We start from the raw sequence: 22,383 nt of genomic DNA, 5'->3' as shown, positions 1-22,383 counted from the left end.
ATAATGCAATATTGTGCTATATTATATAGATGAGTGCAAATATCTAAAAATATGGAACATCGCAAGGAAATCAAAAACAGTTAACGCTTAATTAATAGGAATATCTACAGTGGAAAAGAAAAGTTCAGTCAAGTATAGATAAAATCAATTTACATGGTGAAACAATTATTAGTCTTAGCAAAGAAGAAAATAGAATGCTCCAATAGTGAATCATCAATTGCAGGAATACACACAATTAACAGTAAATAAAGCGATTTATTTGTGAGATTTACATTTATTACTTTTATGAAAAACATTGCAGCATAATTAATCAAATGTTTGTACTTCATGGAGAACAAACAATCACCAGTGGAGTGCCACAAGGATTGGTGCTGGGTCCACACTTTTCATCATTTATATAAATGATTTGGATTTGAGCATAAGAGGTATTGTTAGCAAGTTTGCAGATGACACCAAAATTGGAGGTATAGTGGACAGCAAAGAAGGTTACCTCGGATTACAACAGGATCTTGATCAGATGGGCCAATGGACTGAGAAGTGGCAGACTGAGTTTAATTTAATAAATGTGAGGGGATAAATATGGATATTTAATTCATTTTGCTTCTTATGATAGGTCAGAACCTGGCATATGTAGAACATTGTTTACTTTTAACGACAAAATGTGTTTTTTTTAAAAAATTATACAAAGAAAATGACTGCAAATGTATATTCAGCCATTGTCTGGCAATGTCCTGAATGGGGCCAGTGGAATGTTGCATCTGTAGAGTGTCAGGGAAACTTCAAAGAGAGAGATAAAAGTTGCAGAAAGAGATAACGAGGGTGCTGACTAACTCTATCTCTCAAGTAAAAAGCCACAGCCTTCTGGGTGATGGCAAGTGAGATGAGATTGGGTTGGGATATCTGGTCGGCATGGACGGGTTGGACCAAACGGTCTGTTTCCATGCTGTACATCTCTATGACTCTATGACTATAATTTGCATGCTTTGGAACATTCAAAAATGGGGTTTGAAAACTAACAGCAACACTATCTATGTGCAGTAGTGGCCTGATGTCCTAGTGAGTGAACTAGCATACTATAAAGGTCACAGTTTAGAGAACCATCACTTAACATCTCTGCAATGAAGATAAAGAAAGGAGAACCATAAAATTCTCAGTGTTGCAAGCTAGTTGCAAGGAAACAAAATAACAAAAGAACTTCCTTACTGAGTCCAGAAGCCAGGTAGCCAGAAGCATTTGTCAAGAGGAATCAGGACCAAAAATCAAATTTAAAATCAAACTGCAAAAACAAGCATCTCAAAATGAATTGTTCAACATCAACTGAATGTCAACGCTACCAGTAGCACCCACTCCCAACAGCCATAAAATTCAACTCTCCACTCTTCAGAAACAAATCAGAGACTGATCAGCCTTTTCTAAACTTTATATTTTTGGACTCACCTCGTATTTCTAATTGAATTAGCTTTATTGTCACGTACTCAAATGAGGACAGTGAAAAGTTATAAATCGCAATTTATAGCGCCATCTTTGATTAAAAAAAGGTATAATCCTTAGTTTCAGAATAGTGAAAAGAAAAATAAAGTGACATTACAGCTATACGTGGGAAAACCATAGGTCAGAAAATCAAGAAGCAAAGGTAAAAAGACAAACCTCAGTCTCTGCGCAGGGGCTCTCCATGGCAGACCAGTGCATAGGTCTGACCACTGGCTGCCACCATGCGCTGCACTGGGCAACTGGTCACCAGTGTCCCTGCTCCGCACTGAACTACTGGCATCCATTCCGGAGGCCGGGGCCCAAAGAAGGGAGAGAAAGGAGGAGAGAGGGAGAATAAAGAGAAGAAGAAAAAGAATGGGCAGAGCAAAGGAGCTCCGGCTTGAATGTCCCACTCTGCCACCATCTTACTGGAACTAATCTGTGTGTGCTGTATTTCTTTATCTTGGTGTATTTAGTAAACAATAAACTCACTTCTTGTTAATTCAAGAAAGCTGCTTAAATTGGCACCTTTTAAAATATAAATTCATTTGCATCTGGAAGAAAGGTATCCACATGAGAACTTCAAAATTAATCTTTATGCAATCTAATAAGGAGGGCACATGAATAACCAAGGTGAGCCAATTTGTTATGGTTCTAGACTAGATTCCTTACATTATTAAACTGTTGGATAAGGAGTGGTGAACCTTGCTTGTGGATTACTCATATCATTCACAGCTCCTCATTTCTTAAGAGCATGCTCTAATTTTCTTTCTCAAATCTAAACTATGGTGAACAACCTCACACTTGCTCACATCAAAGGCTATCAGCCTTCGACATTACCCACTCAATCAATTTGTCAATATGCCTTTTTAATTTCTTGCTCCAATCAACATGCCTTACTTTGCCAGAAAACTTAATGTCATCAGCAAGCAGAATCCCAACTCTCTAATTCTTTATTCAAATCATTAATACATACATATTGAAAGGCTAAGGCCTCAAAATAGATTTGTAAGGAGCATTATTTGTGCCATCCAACTAATCAGAGCATTTCCAAATCTGCCTCCCATTTCTCAAATCAATTTCCAGAGTCCACAAGTGTGACACTGGAAAAAGCACAGCAGGTCAGGCAGCATCCGCGGAGCAGGAAAGTTGACGTTTCAGGCATTAGCCCTTTCCTGATGAAGATCTTATGCCTGAAACGTTGAATTTCCTGCTCTTCGGATGCTGCCTAACCTGCTGTGCTTTTCCAGTGCCACATTTGTCAACTCTGACTTTATAGCATCTGCAGTCCTCACTCTCTCCCAATGAATTACAAACACATCCAACAAAACTATGTGTGTGGTGGAATGAGAAATTTTGTGCAGTAGCTTTTGTCTAGTGTTCCAGAGGTCTGAATTATTTATCCAAGAAATGTATACACAACTCCATAACTTCAAAATTCTGCACATAAAAGCTGGGATCAGTAAAGTGACCAGGGCATTGCCTTGTTTTATCATCCAAACCTAGTCTGGTCCACAGTCCTATGGCAACCTGGCTGATGGCCCTCTGAAATGATTTAGCAAAACGCTTAATTATATCATTTGACACAACGCTTAAGACTAGTCAAAAAATTACTTAGAGAGACAAGTTTTATGAAGTGGCTCAATGGAGAGAAAGAGAACTTGAGAGGAAATTCCAGAACTTAGAGGCTAAGCAATTCAAGTCATGATCACCAATGGTGGAGCAATTAAAATCAGAAAAGCTTAAAAATGAGGTAAGCACAGGCATCCTGAAGGTTTTTCAGAAGAAAGAGATTAGAGATGGGGAGAAATAAGAGAGATCTAGACAGATACATGAATGAGCGGGGAACAGAGGGATACAGATCTTTAGAAAATAGGCGGCAGGTTTAGATAGAGGATCTGGATCAGCGCAGGCTTGCAGGGCTGAAGGGCCTGTTCCTGTGCTGTAATTGTCTTTGCGCTTTGTTCCATTTGTTCTTTGAGAGTGGTAAAGCCATGGAGGAGAATGAAAACAAAGCGAGAATTTTAAAAATGCAACATTGCTTAAAAAGAAGCCAGCGTGGGTCTGCAAAAAGCATAAAGTTATGGGTGAATGGCACTCAATGCAAGTAAGGACCAACAGTAGAGGGAATTAGATTAGATTACATTACATTGCAGCGTGGAAACAGGCCCTTCGGCCCAACAAATCCACACCAACCCGCCGAAGCGCAACCCACCCTTGCCCCTACATTTACCCCTTATCTAACACTACATGGCCAATTCACCTGACCTGCACATCTTTGGACTGTGGGAGGAAACTGGAGCACCCGGAGGAAACCCACGCAGACACAGGGAGAACGTGCAAACTCCACACAGTCAGTCGCCTGAGGTGGGAATTGAACCCGGGTCTCAGGCGCTGTGAGGCAGCAGTGCTAACCACTGTGCCACCGTGTCGCCCTCAGAATTCTAGATGATCTCAATATGATTAGTCATACTTAAGTGTGGATGACACTGAAGCAGATGTTCTGGAGCAAGAGTGGTTAAGCAATGTTAAAAAGATAGAAGTAAACAGTCTCAGTCATGTTTCAAGGACTGCAGCAGTTTAAGGAGGAAGCTCACCATCAGCTTTTTGCAGGTCAGTGAGGGGTGGGCAGTAAATGCTGGTCTAGGCAATAGCACTCACATCCCTTGAACAAATAACCAACATCTGGTAAAACCAAAAAAAGGTCAGAAGCTCATCTCATATGACACCAATGTCGTGAATAGTCTAGTTCAGCTTCAGATAATTACTAGAAAGAGAGATGGAGTTAATATCTATTGGACAACTTTTTCTTACAAACTGCTTGTTCGATAAAGTAAAGAGAAACTCAACATTACCTTGCTTTTCTTGCCAAAAGGCCAAAGTTTTCCTTTGCTTTTTCCTATTGTGTACTTCTGGTCCCCCCTCATCTCTTGTCTTTGCGCACTCAGACTGCCATCAGACACTGTCCTATAAATATTCTGGCTGAAGTCTTCAAATGGAAAGTCTCCAGGAGGTTCAAAACCTGATTTAAAGGATTCCACTACTATCAGAGAGTCCTAATAAGAAAAAAAAAGTTAATATTAAGTGTATTTTCAATAGCACACAGTTATTTTCTTCTTTTACTAACTTTGTTCATTCTTGAAGACATTGAATCCTGCTGGGAGACTATCCCATCGACACCACTCTCAAATTGTCAGTCTTCAAGCATAAGCTTGAAGTATGAAGGCCTTTTCAACCACGAGGCTGTCACAGCCAATCCCAATCTTAACCCCATCTTCACACAATAACCACATATACCCTGACATTAATGATTAAATGGAGAAATGTCCAGGACTTTAAAGCACTCCTACAGCTGACCTGATAAGAAGACTTAGAATATAACTGACCCAATGAGGGAGTTACCACCAGCACCTTAGGGAGTAACACAACATATGCAACACTTTTCAATATTTCTTTGTTAAACAACTGAGTTTTAAATTTTTGACTTGCAAAGGAGACAAAAAAAATCCAGATTTAACACAAATCACAACTGGTTAGATTTTAAAAACGATACATAATAGAACAAACGTTTGATTAAAGCCTCTTTTCAAAATTTAATTACATCAAACAATTAAAATCCACTTCAAGCTCTTAAGATTATGATCTTTTAATCATTAAGTACATTTTATTTCTTTATTACCAAATCAAAGAAAAAAGTCATATCTGATTGAGACAGCACAAATAAAATTAATTTAAAAGTCAAATTCTATGAACCTTCCTGTCCACACAGCAATCATCTGCCAAACACACAATTTGTAATAAGTAACAGTACTGAAATGGAACATTTAACATTGAATTTCTGTTTTTCTTTTGCTAGGTTTTCTCTTCACCACCTCACCTCCCCACTCAAAAAACTCAACAGTGCCCTCCCACAAAAGTCCTGCCACCTGGAAGATTAGCCACTCCAGGTTCAACTTCTCAACAATCCAACTTACTGACATTGAAATTACATAAGTATTTTGTGTGCTTTTTCATTATAGCTCTCAACTATACTTACTTTGCGATCATCCACAGACTTTGCAGCGCTGATCATTCCCTCTAAACATTTATTGATAATTGGAACAACTCTACGCTCAGCTTCTGCAAATCCTCTGTAACACTCACTTAATTTGACAATTCTTCGCTCATCCATGTCTTGCAGATTCTGTAAAATTAAGTTCTCATTTAGGATAGATTGTAACCATTTCACAACTTTTCTTTTAAACAAAAGTTTAAAATGGGCAAATTCCAGACATAAATGACAATTCTTTGGATAAAGTATTAGTGTTGATAACTTGCACTTGTACAGTCCAGGTTGCTCTATTATAATGCACGCTTCGGTAACAAAGCAATTGACGAATTGGGGACACTACTTCTAAAATGTGTTGGCTGTAACACGATTACATCGCCAAAACTTTAAGCGCTGTTTCTAAAGCGCAATTTTTCTATAATGCAGGGTTGAAAATGTGTTGCTGGAAAAGCGCAGCAGGTCAGGCAGCATCCAGGGAACAGGAGAATCGACGTTTCGGGCATAAGCCCTTCTTCAGGAATGCAGGGTTGCATAAGAACACAAGCATTGTGTTATAGAAGAACTATCTGTACTTGTAATTAAAGACATCTTAAGCATTATGAGGACAAAATTATTAACATTACTCTGGAGGATAAAAGGAAGAAACTGGGAAATTCTGTACAGTATAAAATGTAATATGAATATAGGTAGACTTCAATGTCCATCAGCAAAAACAGCTCAGTTGCAACACACTGATTAAGCTGTCTGGATCCTGAGGGCATAGCTGCCAAACTGGACTTCTAGCACATGTTGAAAGAATTAATTTGAGGAGAAAAATAACTCTCAGGCTTCAGTGATTAGCACTGGGGCCACTCAGTGCTAGGGACCTTGGTTCAATTCCAGCCTTGGGTGATTGTCTGCATGGAGTTTGCATATTCTCCCTGTGTCTGTGTGGGTTTCCAGCAGGTGCTCTGATTTCCTCCCATAATCCAACAATGTGCAAGTTAAATGGATTGGCCATGCTAAATTTCTCAATGTCCAGGGATGTGTGAGCTTGGTGGATCAGTCATGACAAATGCAGGGTTATGGAGGTAGGGGGAGGGTCTGGGTGGGATGCTGTTTGGGGAGTGAGTGCAGATTTGATGGAGCAAATGGTCTCTTTCGACACTGTAGGGATTCTATGATACTCTAACTCATCCTCACAGATGTATCTTGATTATACTGGTAGGAATGACCACCGCACATTTTTATGGATTATCCTTCTTCAAATCCAAAAGCTCTTCCATTTAACCCGAATCTGATACAAGTTTACTATAGCTCGGAAAAGTTGAATTCAGGGACAATTACAAAATGGAATCAAGCAAACAAATAATTTCTCCAAGACGAGCCTGAGTAGGACCATCAATTGAGTCCAAGATTCAGAATAGACAAGGTGACAGAAGTGCAGCATTGCAGCTACTTCGCCACCCCTACTTAGATTATTTCAAAATGATTTTAAAATTCAGTGGTAATGTAAGTCACCACTAAAACGGAATATAAAAATTTATACATTCAAAATAAACAACATGTTAATTTTCTCCCATTTTTAGGATCTTCAAGTCACAACACAGAAGATAGGGGTTACAGACACTTGCAATCTGCATTGATTGGCCTCCCGATTCCAAACAATCCAGGAAAGCATGGAAGGAAACTGAATTACCTTAAAAATCTGAGGCATGATGAACTGGAAATGCTTTTGTTGTTCACTATTGAAGTTCTGCAGTTGTGCAGCATATTCATTTTTGCATTCATCGGCCATGTGGGTTCGAAGATTTAATTGCTGTTTTGCCTGGGGATTAAAAAGATAACACTACTGCAAACTGTTTAGTTGTCTAGTTTCATCTGAACTTCTCAGTTCATACATTCCCCCCTTCAACATCAATCATCTTCACATTTGCTTTAAGTTGGAGAAACCGAGATGAAGACACTTCAACATTTTGTTTTAAAACAATTACCTTGCCAGATGTACTGGACCAATCAATTAAAGGTGGTTTCTCCTCTCTTTTTGACAGGTTTCATTTCAGTAAACCTCCCACCTTGGTCTTAGCTACAAATTATTAAAGCTACAAGTGATTAAAACTCAACAATGCTGTCAGCAAATTCAACCATCTGACTAGAGATATTTGAATCCAAGACTGCAATTGTGTCAAAGTTAATAGGTCAACCAAAACACAGCCTTTCAGAATGCTCATATTAGATTTCATTTATTTTTAAATGGATAAAAGCATTAAAATAAAAATATACTTAACCCACTATGCAAGAGATCACATTGTTGCATTTTTGAATATGGACTGAAAATTAGAAAAATCAAATCTGTTTTGAAAAGGGGGAGAATGTAGAAGATGTTTGCAGCTTTGAAAAATCATCTGAGATAATGTCGCTTTTTGGGGACATTGAGTCCAGATCAATTGGGCTATTAGTTACTACTTCAGGTCAGCTCAGCATAGTAACAACCCTCTAGTTGGTCAGAATTCAACTTAACACACATTCTTTGAAGGGAATGAAAATAAGATAAGCATGAAGACCTCCAGAAACTCATTTGAATAATATTTCTCGCCTCTCTTACACTGAGGCTTTTCTCTCCAATTTTCTGTTGAAAGAACAGAAAAATGATACTTGGAGATACAGAAAGAAACAATTCTAAAATCCCAAGGCAATCAGAAAAATCCTGGGGTCCAACCAAACAACAAGTAAACTACAGACTGATCATCATGGAGTAGGTAACAAACACCAAAGCATCAAAGAATCAAAGGAATTAGGAAACCAACACATCTAATTTTGTGATTTGGACTCCCTCCACTCCTGATATTTGCCTTTTTTTCTTTTTTAATGTCTTTGCAGTGTTTGTGAAAATTTTAAAAAGAACTAAGTTTAAGATATATAATTCAAAATCCTATTCTTTTACTGTCTTATTGAGATTAAGAGTATTATAAAAAATAGAGCTTTTTCTTATCATTACTGAAGAAACTTGGTATGGTTTGCTTTTATCCCTGGTATCAGTCAGTAAGAGGCAAATTAGGATTTTTAATAGTTTCATTAAATACCCAAGGTTGAGACAACTCAATAGTAAAGCTCGATTTCCAGTGCATGACCCAGTGAGTTATGTTAAGTTTTAAGAAGGACCAGGAGGCCAAAGCGTTAAACAGCAGGAGCTTTAATATGAGGATGCTCACTTTACAAGCAGCATGGTTACAGAGTGTGATTTATCTGCCCAAAATGGTCAATAATGTCATTGCATCACATGATCATGTTCTTAAAGTGGCATTTCACTAAGCTTGACCAAATGTGCAACATCCCTCCCTTTTTACTATACATCAGAATTTCCTGCAATGAAAACATTCACAACATTTACAATCAGAAACAGTTGTCTGTAACTAAGATATTCTGGAGAAAGTCCAATCCTGTGTGTCTGTTGTGCACCACAGGCATCTGTTTATTTTTCTCATTGGTTTTAAACCTCTGGTGTTTTAGGTGTACTAGGAACTTTATCTGTTATTGTCTTTTCCTGAGACAACAGTGTTCAGAGGTTCACACATGTCATGGCATTCTCCACTAAGCTACTGTCTCCCTCCGATGCTCCAGTACTATTGTTTATTTTATCATTCTGTCCTCAAGTATATCCAGGTCTCTATTTGGCAGAGTTCTATGTTGATCTTCAAAGAATGTTCCCTGGCATATTTGGTCTGATTGCCAAGAGATGATCTGCATGTCTTCTCCATACTATATTGTCTCTTGATGTATGGTATAGGAAAGTGGTCCAGTCTGTTCCACAACGATGGCTGGCACACACTTACCACCTGTAGGTCAACACTTCTTAACCTTTATGAAAAACCTGACATTTGGTCTCGGTCTCTCTTTGGAAAAACCAATTCAGATGTTTCTTGTCAACAAAGTCTTTTATCATGGGTGGTTTTACAAAATCAGATACCATATGCAACTGACACTTTACCATGAGCAAATGCTGGAGAACTTTGAATCATCAAATGGGTTGTGTTACAGAACCATAGAGTCCCACAGCACGGAGACGGGCCCTTTGGCCCAAACTGGTCCATGCTGACCAAAATGTTCATCAACGCTAACACCATTTCCCTGCACTTGGCCCATATTCTTTTAAATCTTTCCTGTCCATGTAATTGGCCAAATGCCTTTTAAACATGGTTAATGTACCCATCTCAACCACTTCCACTGGCAGCTTATTCCAAAAGCATACCACCCTGTGTAAAAACATTGCCCCTCAAGTTCCCTTTTATTCTTTCCTCTCTATCCTTAAACTGATACCTTCTAGTCTTTGGTCCCCAGCCTGGGAAAAAGACTGAGTGCATTCACCCTATCCATGTCTCTCAGGATCTCAAACTTCTGTAAGAAAAAGTCCTGGCTTGTCCAACCTCTTCCTATAACTCAGACTGTTGAGCCCTGGCAACATTCTTGTAAATTTCTCTGCACGGTTTCTAGTTTAATAACATCTTTCCTATAGGAAGTTGACCAAAGCTGAACACAACACTCCAAATGCAGCCTCACCGACATCCTGTACTACTGCAACATAACTTTCCAATTTCTATACTCAATGTCCTGACTGATGAAGGCCAGTGTGCCAAACTAGCACTGCCCTGTCTACCTGGGACTCCACTTTCAGAGAACCGTATAACTGAAGTCCAAGGTCCCTCTGTTCCACTACACTCCTTATGGGCTTACCATTCACCACGAAACTCCAACCTTGATTTGACTTTCCAAAATGCAAGACCTCACAGTTATCTATATTAGACTCTATTTGCCATTTCTCAGCCCACTTCCTCAGCTGATCAAGATCCTGCTACAATTTCTGATAACCTTGCTCACTGTCCACAATACTGCCTATTTTAGTGTCAGCTGCAAATTTACTAATCATACCTTGTACATTTTCATCCAAATCATTGATATAGAAAACAAACATCAATGGGTCCAGCACCAACCCCTGAAGCACTTCACTCATCACAGGCCTCCCGTCCAACAAGCAACCTTTCACTACTACCCTCTACTTCCTATGAGCAATCCAATTCTGAATCTAATTTGCCAGTTCCCCCTAGATTCCATGCGATCTAACCTTTCAGAGCAGTCTACCATGTCCTGGTAACAAAAAAAAGGTTCAGTATTTAGGATCATGATTTTTGCTCTTAAGTCACCCTAAACAACAATTTAATTGTCTGAACAAAGCTTCTTGCCAAACCATTTGGTCCAATTGCATAAAGAGCTGATCATATCTTGCAATACTTCGCTTGACTTTCATCCTTGACTTCCAATTTGACAGATCTCCTCCATGTTGCCCACATTCCCATTGAAAACAAAGGCTTGTTTCTTTAGAATTTGTGACAGATCGAGTCTTGGAATCTGCCAAACAATTTACTTCAGTGTGATTGAGTTTGATTTTCTCCAACCACATTTTTCCTGATAAAGCCGGAAAATTTCTTTTGATAAGGCGGCACGGTGGCACAGTGGTGTGGGCGGCACGGTGGCACAGTGGTTAGCACTGCTGCCTCACAGCGCCAGAGACCCAGGTTCAATTCCCGCCTCAGGCGACGGACTGTCTGGAGTTTGCACATTCTCCCCGTGTCTGCGTGGGTTTCCTCCGGGTGCTCCGGTTTCCTCCCACAGTCCAAAAATGTGCAGGTCAGGTGAATTGGCCATGCTAAATTGCCCGTAGTGTTAGGTGCAGGGGTAAATGTAGGGGAATGGGTCTGGGTGGGTTGCGCTTCGGCGGGTCGGTGTAGACTTGTTGGGCCGAGGGGCCTGTTTCCACACTGTAAAGTAATCTAATAACATGCAAGAGAGTGCAGTTGAACACGTGGCTGCAAGGATGGTGTAGGAGGGAGGGTTTCAGGTATTTGGACAATTGGACTGCATTCTGGGGAAGGTGGGACCTGTACAAGCAGGACGGGTTGCACCTGAACCAGAAGGGCACCAATATCCTGGGGGGTAGGTTTGCTAGCTATCTTCGGGGGGGTTTAAACTAATTTGGCAGGGGGATGGGGTCCGGACTTGTAGTCGAGCAAGTAGGCTAGCTGTTTGTCAGAATGTCCAAGTGTGTGGGGAGGCTGTGAAGAAGGTAGCACTGACAGGGAATACTTGCAGACACAGAGATGGGTTCAAGTGCGTATACTTCAACGCAAGGAGTATCAGAAATAAGGTCGGTGAACTTAAGGCGTGGATAGGTACCTGGGACTACGATGTTGTGGCCATCACGGAAACGTGGATAGAAGAGGGACAGGAATGGTTGTTGGAGGTTCCTGGTTACAGATGTTTCAGTAGGATTAGGGAGGGTGGTAAAAAAAGGAGGGGGGGTGGCATTGCTAATTAGAAATGGTATAACAGCTGCAGAAAGGCAGTTCGAGGGGGATCTGCCCTTAGAGGTAGTATGGGCTGAAGTCAGAAATAGGAAAGGTGCAGTCACCTTGTTGGGTGTTTACTATAGGCCCCCCAATAGCAGCAGAGATGTGGAGAAACAGATTGGGAAACAGATTTTGGAAAGGTGCAGAAGCCACAGAGTAGTAGTCATGGGCGATTTCAACTTCCCAAATATTGATTGGAAGCTCTTTAGATCAAGTAGATTGGATGGGGCGGTGTTTGTGCAGTGTGTCCAGGAAGCTTTTCTAACACAGTATGTAGATTGTCCGACCAGAGGGGAGGCCATTTTGGATTTGGTACTCGGTAATGAACCGGGACAAGTGATGGGCTTGTTAGTGGGTGAACATTTTGGTGATGGTGACCACAATTCTGTGATTTTCACCTTGGTTATGGAGAGAGATAGGTGCGTGCAACAGGGTAGGTTTTACAATTGGGGGAAGGGTAATTACGATGCTGTAAGACAGAATCTGAGGAGGATAAGTTGGGAGCATAGGCTGTCGGGGAAGGATGTCGTGGAAATGAGGAACTTTTTCAAGGAACAGATACGACGTGTCCTTGATATGTATGTACCGGTCAGGCAGGAAAGAAATGGTCATGTGAGGGAACCTTGGTTGACGAGGGAGGTTGAATATCTTGTAAAGAGGAAGAAGGAGGCTTACATAAGGTTGAGGAAACAGGGTTCAGACAGAGCAGTGGAGTGATACAGGATAGCCAGAAGGGACCTGAAGAAAGGGATTAGGAGAGCCAAGAGAGGGCATGAAAAATCTCTGGCGGATAGGATCAAGGATAACCCAAAGGCATTTTATGCGTATGTGAGAAACATGAGAATGACGAGAACGAGGGTAGGTCCAATCAAGGACAGTAGTGGAAGACTGTGTATTGAGTCGGAAGAGATAGGAGAGATCTTGAACAAGTACTTTTCTTCAGTATTTACGAATGAGAGGAACCGTATTGTTGAAGAGGAGAGTGTGAAACGGACTGGTAAGCTAGAGGAGATACATGTTAGGAAGGAAGATGTGTTGGACATTTTGAACAACTTGAGGATAGACAAGTCCCCCGGGCCGGATGGGATATATATTAGGATTATGTGGGAAGCAAGAGAGGAAATTGCAGTACCGTTGGCAATGATCTTTTCATCTTCACTGTCAACGGGGGTGGTACCAGGGGACTGGAGAGTGGCGAATGTTGTGCCCCTGTTCAAAAAATGGAATAGGGACAACCCCGGGAATTACAGGCCAGTTAGTCTTACTTCGGTGGTAGGTAAAGTAATGGAAAGGGTACTGAGGGATAGGATTTATGAGTATCTGGAAAGGCACTGCTTGATTAGGGACAGCCAGCACGGATTTGTGAAGGGGAGGTCTTGCCTTACAAGTCTGATTGAATTCTTTGAGGAGGTGACCAAGCATGTGGATGAGTGTAGAGCAGTGGATGTAGTATACATGGATTTTAGTAAAGCATTTGATAAGGTTCCCCATGGTAGGCTTATGCGGAAAGTCAGGAGGCATGGGATAGAGGGAAATTTGGCCAATTGGATAGAAAACTGGCTAACCGGTCGAAGTCAGAGAGTGGTGGTAGATGGTAAATATTCATCCTGGAGCCCAGTTACAAGTGGAGTTCTGCAGGGATCAGTTCTGGGTCCTCTGCTGTTCATAATTTTTATTAATGACTTGGATGAGGGAGTCGAAGGGTGGGTCAGTAAATTTGCAGATGATACGAAGATTGGTGGAGTTGTGGAAAGTGAGGAGGGCTCTTGTCGGCTGCAAAGGGACTTGGATATGATGCAGAGCTGGGCTGAGGAGTGGCAGATGGAGTTCAACCCTGCCAAGTGTGAGGTTGTCCATTTTGGAAAGACAAATAAGAATGCGGAATACAGGGTTAACGATAGGGTTCTTAGTGAGGTGGAGGAACAGAGGGATCTTGGGGTCTATGTTCATAGGTCTTTGAAAGTTGCCACTCAGATGGATAGAGCTTGTAAGAAGGCCTATGGTGTATTAGCGTTCATTAGCAGAGGGATTGAATTCAAGAGTCGTGAAGTGATGTTGCAACTGTACAGGACCTTGGTTAGGCCACATTTGGAGTACTGTGTGCAGTTCTGGTCACCTCACTTTAGGAAAGATGTGGAAGCTTTGGAGAGGGTGCAGAGAAGATTTACCAGGATGTTGCCTGGAATGGAGAATAGGTCATACAAGGATAGGTTGAGAGTGCTAGGCCTTTTCTCATTGGAACGGCGAAGGATGAGGGGTGACTTGATAGAGGTTTATAAGATGATCAGAGGAATAGATAGAGTAGACAGTCAGAAACTTTTTCCCTGGGTACAACAGAGTGTTACAAGGGGACATAAATTTAAGGTGAAGGGTGGAAGGTATAGGGGAGAAATCAGGGGTGGGTTCTTTACCCAGAGAGTGGTGGGGGCATGGAATGCACTGCCTGTGGGAATGGTAGAGTCAGAATCTTTGGTGACCTTTAAGCGGCAATTGGATAGGTACATGGATGGGTGCTTAAGCTAGGACAAATGTTCGGCACAACATCGTGGGCCGAAGGGCCTGTTCTGTGCTGTATTGTTCTATGTTCTATGACAAACTTTCAGACTGACACAACCCTTTAACAAGTCACCAGTTTACTTGTGTACAGTCTTAGTACAATTTTTAAGGGTTGCAGCACAATGTGACTGAGCTACTACCACTTCCAGGTAACCACCAGTCCGGTGTCAACCTCCATTCTTGTCAGTTTGCCATTAAGGAAAGGAGTGACTCAGTATCAGTTGGCATTGCTAGCAATGGCCAGTATATTTAATAACAGCTCCTCTTTGGACTGAGTGTCTGGGATTTTTTCATGCCCTTAACTGTACTGTGCAGATTTTCTTCCTATTCTTCATTTTCTATATTTATGTCGTATGTTGTTCATGTTTCTTCCTCAAACATGTTTGTTCAATGTGTCCTTTTTTGCCACGGTGTCTGTATATAGCTTTATACAGCTTTATCCTGAAGGAGGGTTAACCCAAAACGTCGACCTCTCTACCTCCTAAGGCTGCCTGGCTTGCTGTGTTCTTACAGCCTCCTGCCTGTTACTTTGGATTCCAGCATGCGCAGTTTTTGTCGTCTCTATAGCTTTATAAACAGCAATTTGCTGCCATGTGAGCTGTTTTTCCATATCAATGATAGCTTCGAGTCTGCATGGCTGCTCACCTTTTAGCCACCATCTTATGTACACTCATATCAGAGTACAGCTGTTGAGCTTCCAACAAGATTGCTTTCTCCAGTGCTTCAAGTCTAGGTTGTAAATTTGTTCACTGAGCTGGTAGATTTGTTCTCAGACATTTCATCATCATGCCAGGTAACATCATCAGTGAGCCTCCGATGAACGTTGGTGTTCTGTCCCGCTTGCTATGAATCTGTCTCGGTTTGTTGTGGTGGGCGATACCGCTTCTGGTTTGGTTTCTGAGAGGTTTTTAAATTGGCTCCAAATTGATATGTTTGTTGATGGAGTTTCGGTTTGAACATCATGCCTCCAAGAATTCCCGTGTGTGTCTTTGTTTAGCCGGTCCCAGTCAAATCGGTGCTCCTCTTAGTTTGTGTATATGGATACTAGTGATAACTGGTCATATCTTTTGGTGGCCAGTTGGTGCTCATGTATCCTGGTGGATAGTTTCCTGCCTGTCAGTCAAATGTAATGTTTATTGCCGCCCTTGCAAGGTATTTTGTATATGATGTTCATTCTGCTGATTGTTGGTATGGGGTCCTTTAAATTCATCAAGAGCGGTTTCACTGTGGTGGTAGGTTTGTAGGCTACCATGATGCCTAGGGGCCAGAGTAGTCTGGCTGTCAGCTCACGATGTGTCAAATTCAAACCACCTCTCAAAACCCTACAAGCCAGAAGAACAGCAGAACAGAACCACTCCCGAATGCTACAAAAAGTGCTAAATGATGCCGACAACCGGATGTGCAAATACAAACAAGAAATTTCGCGCCAAAAGACTATGTACGCTAACATGATTGACCATGAATAGACAAGTACACTAGTATGAGCCATCAACACTAAACAACAGTAGACCAAGACAAAGAAAAGACTAGCCCTACAAGAAAAATTGGCTGAGCTCATGCACAGCAATAACAGACAATTCAGAAACTTGCATAAAGAACTTGTTGGACCGACCACGGTCAGACACGGAATAGGCAGTCCTAGTACAAGGACGAACTTCAACCACAGGGACGTGGACAAAAAGGACTCCCTAGTAGCACTGAAATCCATCCTGAAAGACAACGGATTTAGAAAGAAATCCAGCAGGCTATCAGACAGACAGTAGTACCAACACTAAGCAGAAAGAAAGAAGGGAACACCCTCAACTCACTGGAAAGGAAAGCCCTGGAAGGACTCAAAGACAGAATTATCGTAATCCTACCAGCAGACAAAGGGCACATGACCTTCACCCTGAACAGAACAAGATACATTGAAAAAACAAACACACTACTCACAGATACCAACACCTACCAGCAGGTGGCGATAAATCCGAAAAGAAAACAGCAAGAAAACTATATAACAACAAACCCTGAAAAATCTTCCCAAGACAGGTGAAATTAACAAGACAGACATCCAAAGAATGAAACCAGAAGGATCCAACACACTTGGTTTCTACAGATTACCAAAAGTATGTAAACAAGGGTCCCCCCTTAGAAGGGCCTGTGCCCGAAACGTCGAATCTCCTGTTCCCTGGATGCTGCCTGACCTGCTGTGCTGTTCCAGCAATAAAGTTTCAACTCCCCCCATAGACTCGCAGTCTCACTTCCTGGTACACCGACATACAGATGAGCAAAGGAATTACAATGTAAACTGAAACACCTAATAGAAGAGTCAAGTCACTCCATCCAGGAATTCATAAACATCAAAAACACCAAGGTAGAGGATGACAAGGTCATGGTTTCCTTCAACATGACGGCCCTATTCACATCAATAAGCACCACCCTAGCCAAAGAAACACTGGCCTCACTGCTAGACAAACCAAGAACACAAACACCTGACAGCACCAACTCCATCAGCAAGGACAGCATCCTCAAACTAGTAGACCTGTGCTTAAGAACTCACTTCACCTTCAACGACAAGCTCTTCAAACAAACCAATGGAACGCCTATGGGATCACCAATATCAGGACTCTTAGCAGAAGCAGTTATACAAAGATGATAACAATAAGTCCTTCCCATGATCCAGACCAAGCTTTGGGTCCGCTATGTGCAAGACACCCTTATCATCACGAAATGCAACAAATTAGAAGAAAACCACAAACACAAACAACATCCTGACCAGTATAAAGTTCACCAAGGAGGAAGAGAACAACAACAGACTCCCCTTGCTAGCCGTCACAGTAGAACAAAAAGCCAGTGGAGAGTGTCTACAGGAAAAGCGCACACACTGACCAGGTACTCAACTATAGAAGCAATCATGCCAACACCCACAAATGGAGCTGGATAAGAATAATATTTAAACAAGCCACAATGCACTGCAGGCACCCGGGAACTAAGAGAAGCCGAGGAAAAACACCTACATAACATATTCAGGAATAATGGGTATCCGATAAGTGTAGTCCGCCAATTCCGACACAGCAGACCTAAATAAGACGACACAACATGCACAGAGACTCTAGTCACCCTGGCATACGTTAAAGACATCTCGGAGATGACGAACAAACTACTCCGGCCCCTAGGTATCATGTTAGCTCACAAACTTATCACCACTTATTTGAGTGGGAGCAGCGGCCGAGTTGAGGTGAACCCGGGAGACTACAGCTAAGGTAAGAGTTTTTTTCAAAATTACTTACCTGTAGCGGGCATCGGTGTTTTGTTTTCTCTCTCCTTCACAGAAAGAGCGGGAGCAGCAGAGGAAGTGACGGCAAGCAGAGGGGCAGCCGGGAAGGAGAACTGTGAGTATAAATACTCACTGTTTCACCACCAACGGTCATTTGAGTGGGAGCAGCGGCCGAGTTGAGGTGAACCCGGGAGACTACAGCTAAGGTAAGAGTTTTTTTCAAAATTACTTACCTGTAGCGGGCATCGGTGTTTTGTTTTCTCTCTCCTTCACAGAAAGAGCGGGAGCAGCAGAGGAAGTGACGGCAAGCAGAGGGGCAGCCGAGACCCGGAAGCAGTTAGTGTAAGCTTAGCTGGGTTAGTTTTTTCCCCCTTTAAAAGCGTGCAGGAGGTCCCAGTGCAGGGACCTCCTGCGGCCATTCCCCTCAAGAACAAGTATACCGTTTTGGATACTTGTGGGGGGGATGACTTACCAGGGGTAAGTAACGGGGCTCAGGTCTCTGGCACGGAGCCTGTCCCCGTTACTCAGAAGGGAAGGGTGAAGAAGAGCAGAGCAGTAGTAATTGGGGACTCGATAGTTCGTGGCACAGATAGGCGGTTTTGTGGGAACGAGAGAGACTCACGTTTGGTATGTTGCCTCCCAGGTGCAAGGGTACGTGATGTCTCTGATCGTGTTTTCCGGGTCCTGGAGGGGGAGGGGGAGCAACCCGAAGTCGTGGTCCACATTGGCACCAACGACATAGGTAGGAGGAGTGCTGAGGATGTTAGACAGGCTTTCAGGGAGCTAGGTTGGAAGCTTGGAGTTAGAACAAACAGAGTTGTTGTCTCTGGTTTGTTACCCGTGCCACGTGATAGAGATTCGAGGAATAGGGAGAGAGAACAATTAAATGCGTGGCTTCAGGGATGGTGCAGGAGGGAGGGGTTCCAGTTTTTGGATAACTGGGGTTCTTTCTGGGGACGGTGGGACCTCTATAAACAGGATGGTCTACACCTGAACCTGAGGGGAACCAGTATCCTTGGGGGGAGGTTTGCTAGTGCTCTTGGGGGGGGTTTAAACTAACTCGGCAGGGGCATGGGAACCCAGATTGTAGCTTCAGGGTGCAGGGCCTGGAGTGTAGGGAGGTGAGGAACATGGCATCAATTTCCAAGGAGGGTGCCTGTAAACAGGGAAGTGGCTTGAAGTGTGTATACTTCAATGCAAGAAGTATACGAAATAAGGTAGGTGAACTTGCAGCGTTGGTTGGTACCTGGGACTTCGATGTTGTGGCTATTACGGAGACATGGCTAGAACAGGGACAGGATTGGCTGTTGCAGGTTCCGGGATTTAAATGTTTTAGTAGGGTCAGAGGTGGGGGTAAAAGAGGGGGAGGTGTGGCATTGCTTGTCAAAGATAGTATTACAGCGGTGGAAAGGACGATGGATGAGGACTTGCCATCTGAGGTGGTTTGGGCTGAGGTTAGGAATAGGAAAGGTGAGGTCACCCTGTTAGGAGTCTTTTACAGGCCTCCTAATAGTCCTAGAATCATTGAAGAAAGGATTGGGAAGGTGATTCAGGAGATGAGTGACAGTAATAGGGTGGTTGTTATGGGGGACTTTAACTTTCCTGATATTGATTGGGAAAGCTATAGCTCAAGTTCGTTAGATGGGTCAGTGTTTGTTCAATGTGTGCAGGAGAGTTTCCTGACACAATATGTAGACAGGCCAACAAGAGGTGAGGCCATACTGGATTTGGTTCTGGGTAACGAACCAGGCCAGGTGTTAGAATTAGAGGTAGGTGAGCACTTTGGGGATAGTGACCATAATTCGGTGATTTTTACACTCGTGATGGAGAGGGATAAGTGTGTACTACAGGGCAAGAATTATAGCTGGGGTAAGGGAAATTATGATGCGGTGAGGCATGACTTAGGATGTGTGGCTTGGAAAAGTAGACTCCAAGGCAAGAGTGTAAATGATATGTGGAACTTGTTCAAGGGGCAACTATTGAGTGTCCTTGATAATTATGTACCTGTCAGGCAGGAAGGAAAGGGTCGTGCGAGGGAGCCGTGGTTTAATAAGGAATTGGAATCCCTTGTTAAATGGAAGAGGGCGGCCTATCTCAAGATGAGACGTGAAGGTTCAATTGGGGCGATTGAGAGTTATAGGGTAGCCAGGAAGGACCTGAAGAGAGAGCTAAAAGCAGCAAGGAGGGGACATGAAAGGTCCTTAGTAGATAGGATTAGGGAAAACCCTAAGGCTTTCTATAGGTATGTTAGGAATAAAAGAATGACTAGGGTAGGAATAGGTCCAGTCAAGGATAGTAGGGGGAAGTTGCGTGTGGAGGCGGAAGAGATTGGGGAGACACTGAATGAATACTTTTCTTCAGTATTCACGCAGGAACAGGGCATTGTTGTCGATGAGAATACTGAGGAACAAATAAGTAGAATGGATGGCTTTGAGGTATGTAGAGAAGAGGTGTTGGAAATCCTGGAAAAGGTGAAAATAGATAAGTCCCCTGGGCCTGATGGCATTTATCCTAGGATTCTCTGGGAAGCAAGGGAGGAGATTGCAGAGCCATTGGCCTTGATTTTTATGTCCTCTTTGTCTACAGGAGTAGTCCCAGAAGACTGGAGGATAGCAAATGTGGTTCCCTTGTTCAAAAAGGGGAGTAGGGATAGCCCTAGTAACTATAGGCCGGTGAGTCTCACTTCTGTTGTGGGCAAAGTCTTAGAGAGAATTGTAAGGGATAGGGTTTATGCACATCTGGATAGGAATAATGTGATCAAGGATAGTCAGCATGGTTTTGTGAAGGGCAAGTCGTGCCTCACAAACCTTATTGAATTCTTTGAAAAGGTGACGAAGGAGGTTGATGAGGGGAAAGCGGTAGATGTGGTATATATGGATTTTAGTAAGGCGTTTGATAAGGTTCCCCATGGTAGGCTACTGCAGAAAATACGGAGATATGGCATTGAGGGTGAGTTGGAGGTTTGGATTAGAAATTGGCTGGATGGAAGAAGACAGAGGGTAGTAGTTGATGGCAAAGTTTCTTCATGGAGTGCCGTCACTAGCGGTGTTCCGCAAGGATCTGTTTTGGGACCATTGCTGTTTGTCATTTTTATAAATGACCTGGAAGAGGGGTTAGAAGGTTGGGTGAGCAAGTTTGCGGATGATACGAAAGTCGGAGGAGTTGTTGACAGTGAGGAAGCATGTGGCAGGTTACAGCAGGATATAGAGAAGCTGCAGAGCTGGGCAGAAAGGTGGCAGATGGAATTCAATGTAGCTAAGTGCGAGGTGATTCACTTTGGGAAGAATAACAAAAAGATGGGGTACTGGGCTAATGGTCGGATACTTGGTAGTGTGGATGAGCAGAGGGATCTTGGTGTCCATGTACACAGATCTCTGAAAGTTGCCACCCAGGTAAATAGTGCGGTGAGGAAGGCATATGGCGTACTGGCTTTTATTGGTAGAGGAATTGAGTTCCGGAGTCCTGAGGTCATGATGCAGTTGTATAAGACTCTGGTACGGCCGCATCTGGAATATTGTGTGCAGTTTTGGTCGCCATACTATAGGAAGGATGTGGAGGCATTGGAACGGGTGCAGAGGAGGTTTACCAGGATGTTGCCTGGTATGGAAGGAAAATCGTATGAGGAAAGACTGAGGCACTTGGGGCTGTTTTCACTAGAGAAAAGAAGGTTTAGGGGTGACTTGATTGAGGTGTACAAGATGATTAGGGGGTTAGATAGGGTCGACAGTATGAACCTTTTCCCGCGTATTGAGTCGGGTATTACAAGGGGGCATAGCTTTAAATTAAGGGGGGGTAGATATAGGACTGATGTTAGGGGTAGGTTCTTCACTCAGCGAGTCGTTAGTTCATGGAATGCCCTGCCAGTAACAGTGGTGGACTCTCCCTCTTTATGGGCATTTAAGAGGGCATTGGATAGGTATATGGAGGATAGTGGGTTAGTGTAGTTTAGGTGGGCTTGGATCGGCGCAACATCGAGGGCCCAAGGGCCTGTACTGCGCTGTATTCTTCTATGTTCTATGTTCACACTGAAACAGCTCCTGATGAATTTAAAGGACCCCGTACAGAGGAGTTGTTACTCTCAGGGTGGAGTACATGGCGAGCTTCTTCTGCACTGTTCACAGTTTCCCTCGGATTTTTAAAAATTATTATTCAGTGATTGATCCAGTGGATCTCAGAGCAGTTTTTAATTCTATCCTTCACACCTTCTTGTGTTAAGTTCCAAGAAGGCTGGAGCACTAAACAGCAAAAGCTTTATCATGGAGGTGTTCACCCCACAGGCAACAAGGTTAGAGTGCTGCTGATCCACCCAAAACTGAAGATATCATTATTAAATCATACAATCAAACTCAAAGTGACAGTCCACCACACATACACAAATACATAAAAGGTCTTGTTAACAAACGTTAACTTATGGAAATCATGGTGAACTGAGTTGGAAAAAATGGATTTTGGCAGTTCACATTTCTACTTGCTTTTGAAATACAGTGGTATAATATTTTTCTAAATGATGTGCTACCAGTCTGAAAGAAAAAAAACTATGCCAAGAAGATTTCTTTTTAGTAGCTAAAAGTGATACTTGGTGATTGGCATCTTCACTTAAAAAATGACTGAAAGTCCCAACTTGGGTCCAATGTTATTTGATAGGACATCCAAAAGATTGCCCAAAGGTCAAA

At 42.6% G+C, this 22,383-nt stretch overlaps 1 protein-coding gene across 6 annotated transcripts in view; it reads right to left on the bottom strand.

The window, feature by feature from the left end:
- fnbp1l (formin binding protein 1-like) overlaps positions 1-22,383 on the bottom strand; it is a 206,639-nt gene that overhangs the window by 34,222 nt on the left and 150,034 nt on the right. For all 6 annotated transcript variants that reach the window (XM_043698825.2, XM_043698826.2, XM_087990466.1 and 3 more), the window contains exons 7-9: positions 7,197-7,325; positions 5,507-5,653; positions 4,326-4,526 (exon numbers count right to left, since the gene is read on the bottom strand). In XM_043698825.2, the coding sequence (XP_043554760.1) occupies positions 4,326-4,526; positions 5,507-5,653; positions 7,197-7,325 (477 nt within the window). The remainder of the gene's footprint in view (positions 1-4,325; positions 4,527-5,506; positions 5,654-7,196; positions 7,326-22,383) is intronic.

Source organism: Chiloscyllium plagiosum, unplaced genomic scaffold, assembly GCF_037043375.1.
Source record: "Chiloscyllium plagiosum isolate Xiang-an unplaced genomic scaffold, Cpla_swu_hap1 HiC_scaffold_9, whole genome shotgun sequence".
NCBI lineage: Eukaryota > Metazoa > Chordata > Chondrichthyes > Orectolobiformes > Hemiscylliidae > Chiloscyllium > Chiloscyllium plagiosum.
The sequence above is the reverse complement of the archived record's forward strand: the minus strand, read 5'-3'. Positions and strand labels throughout refer to the sequence as shown.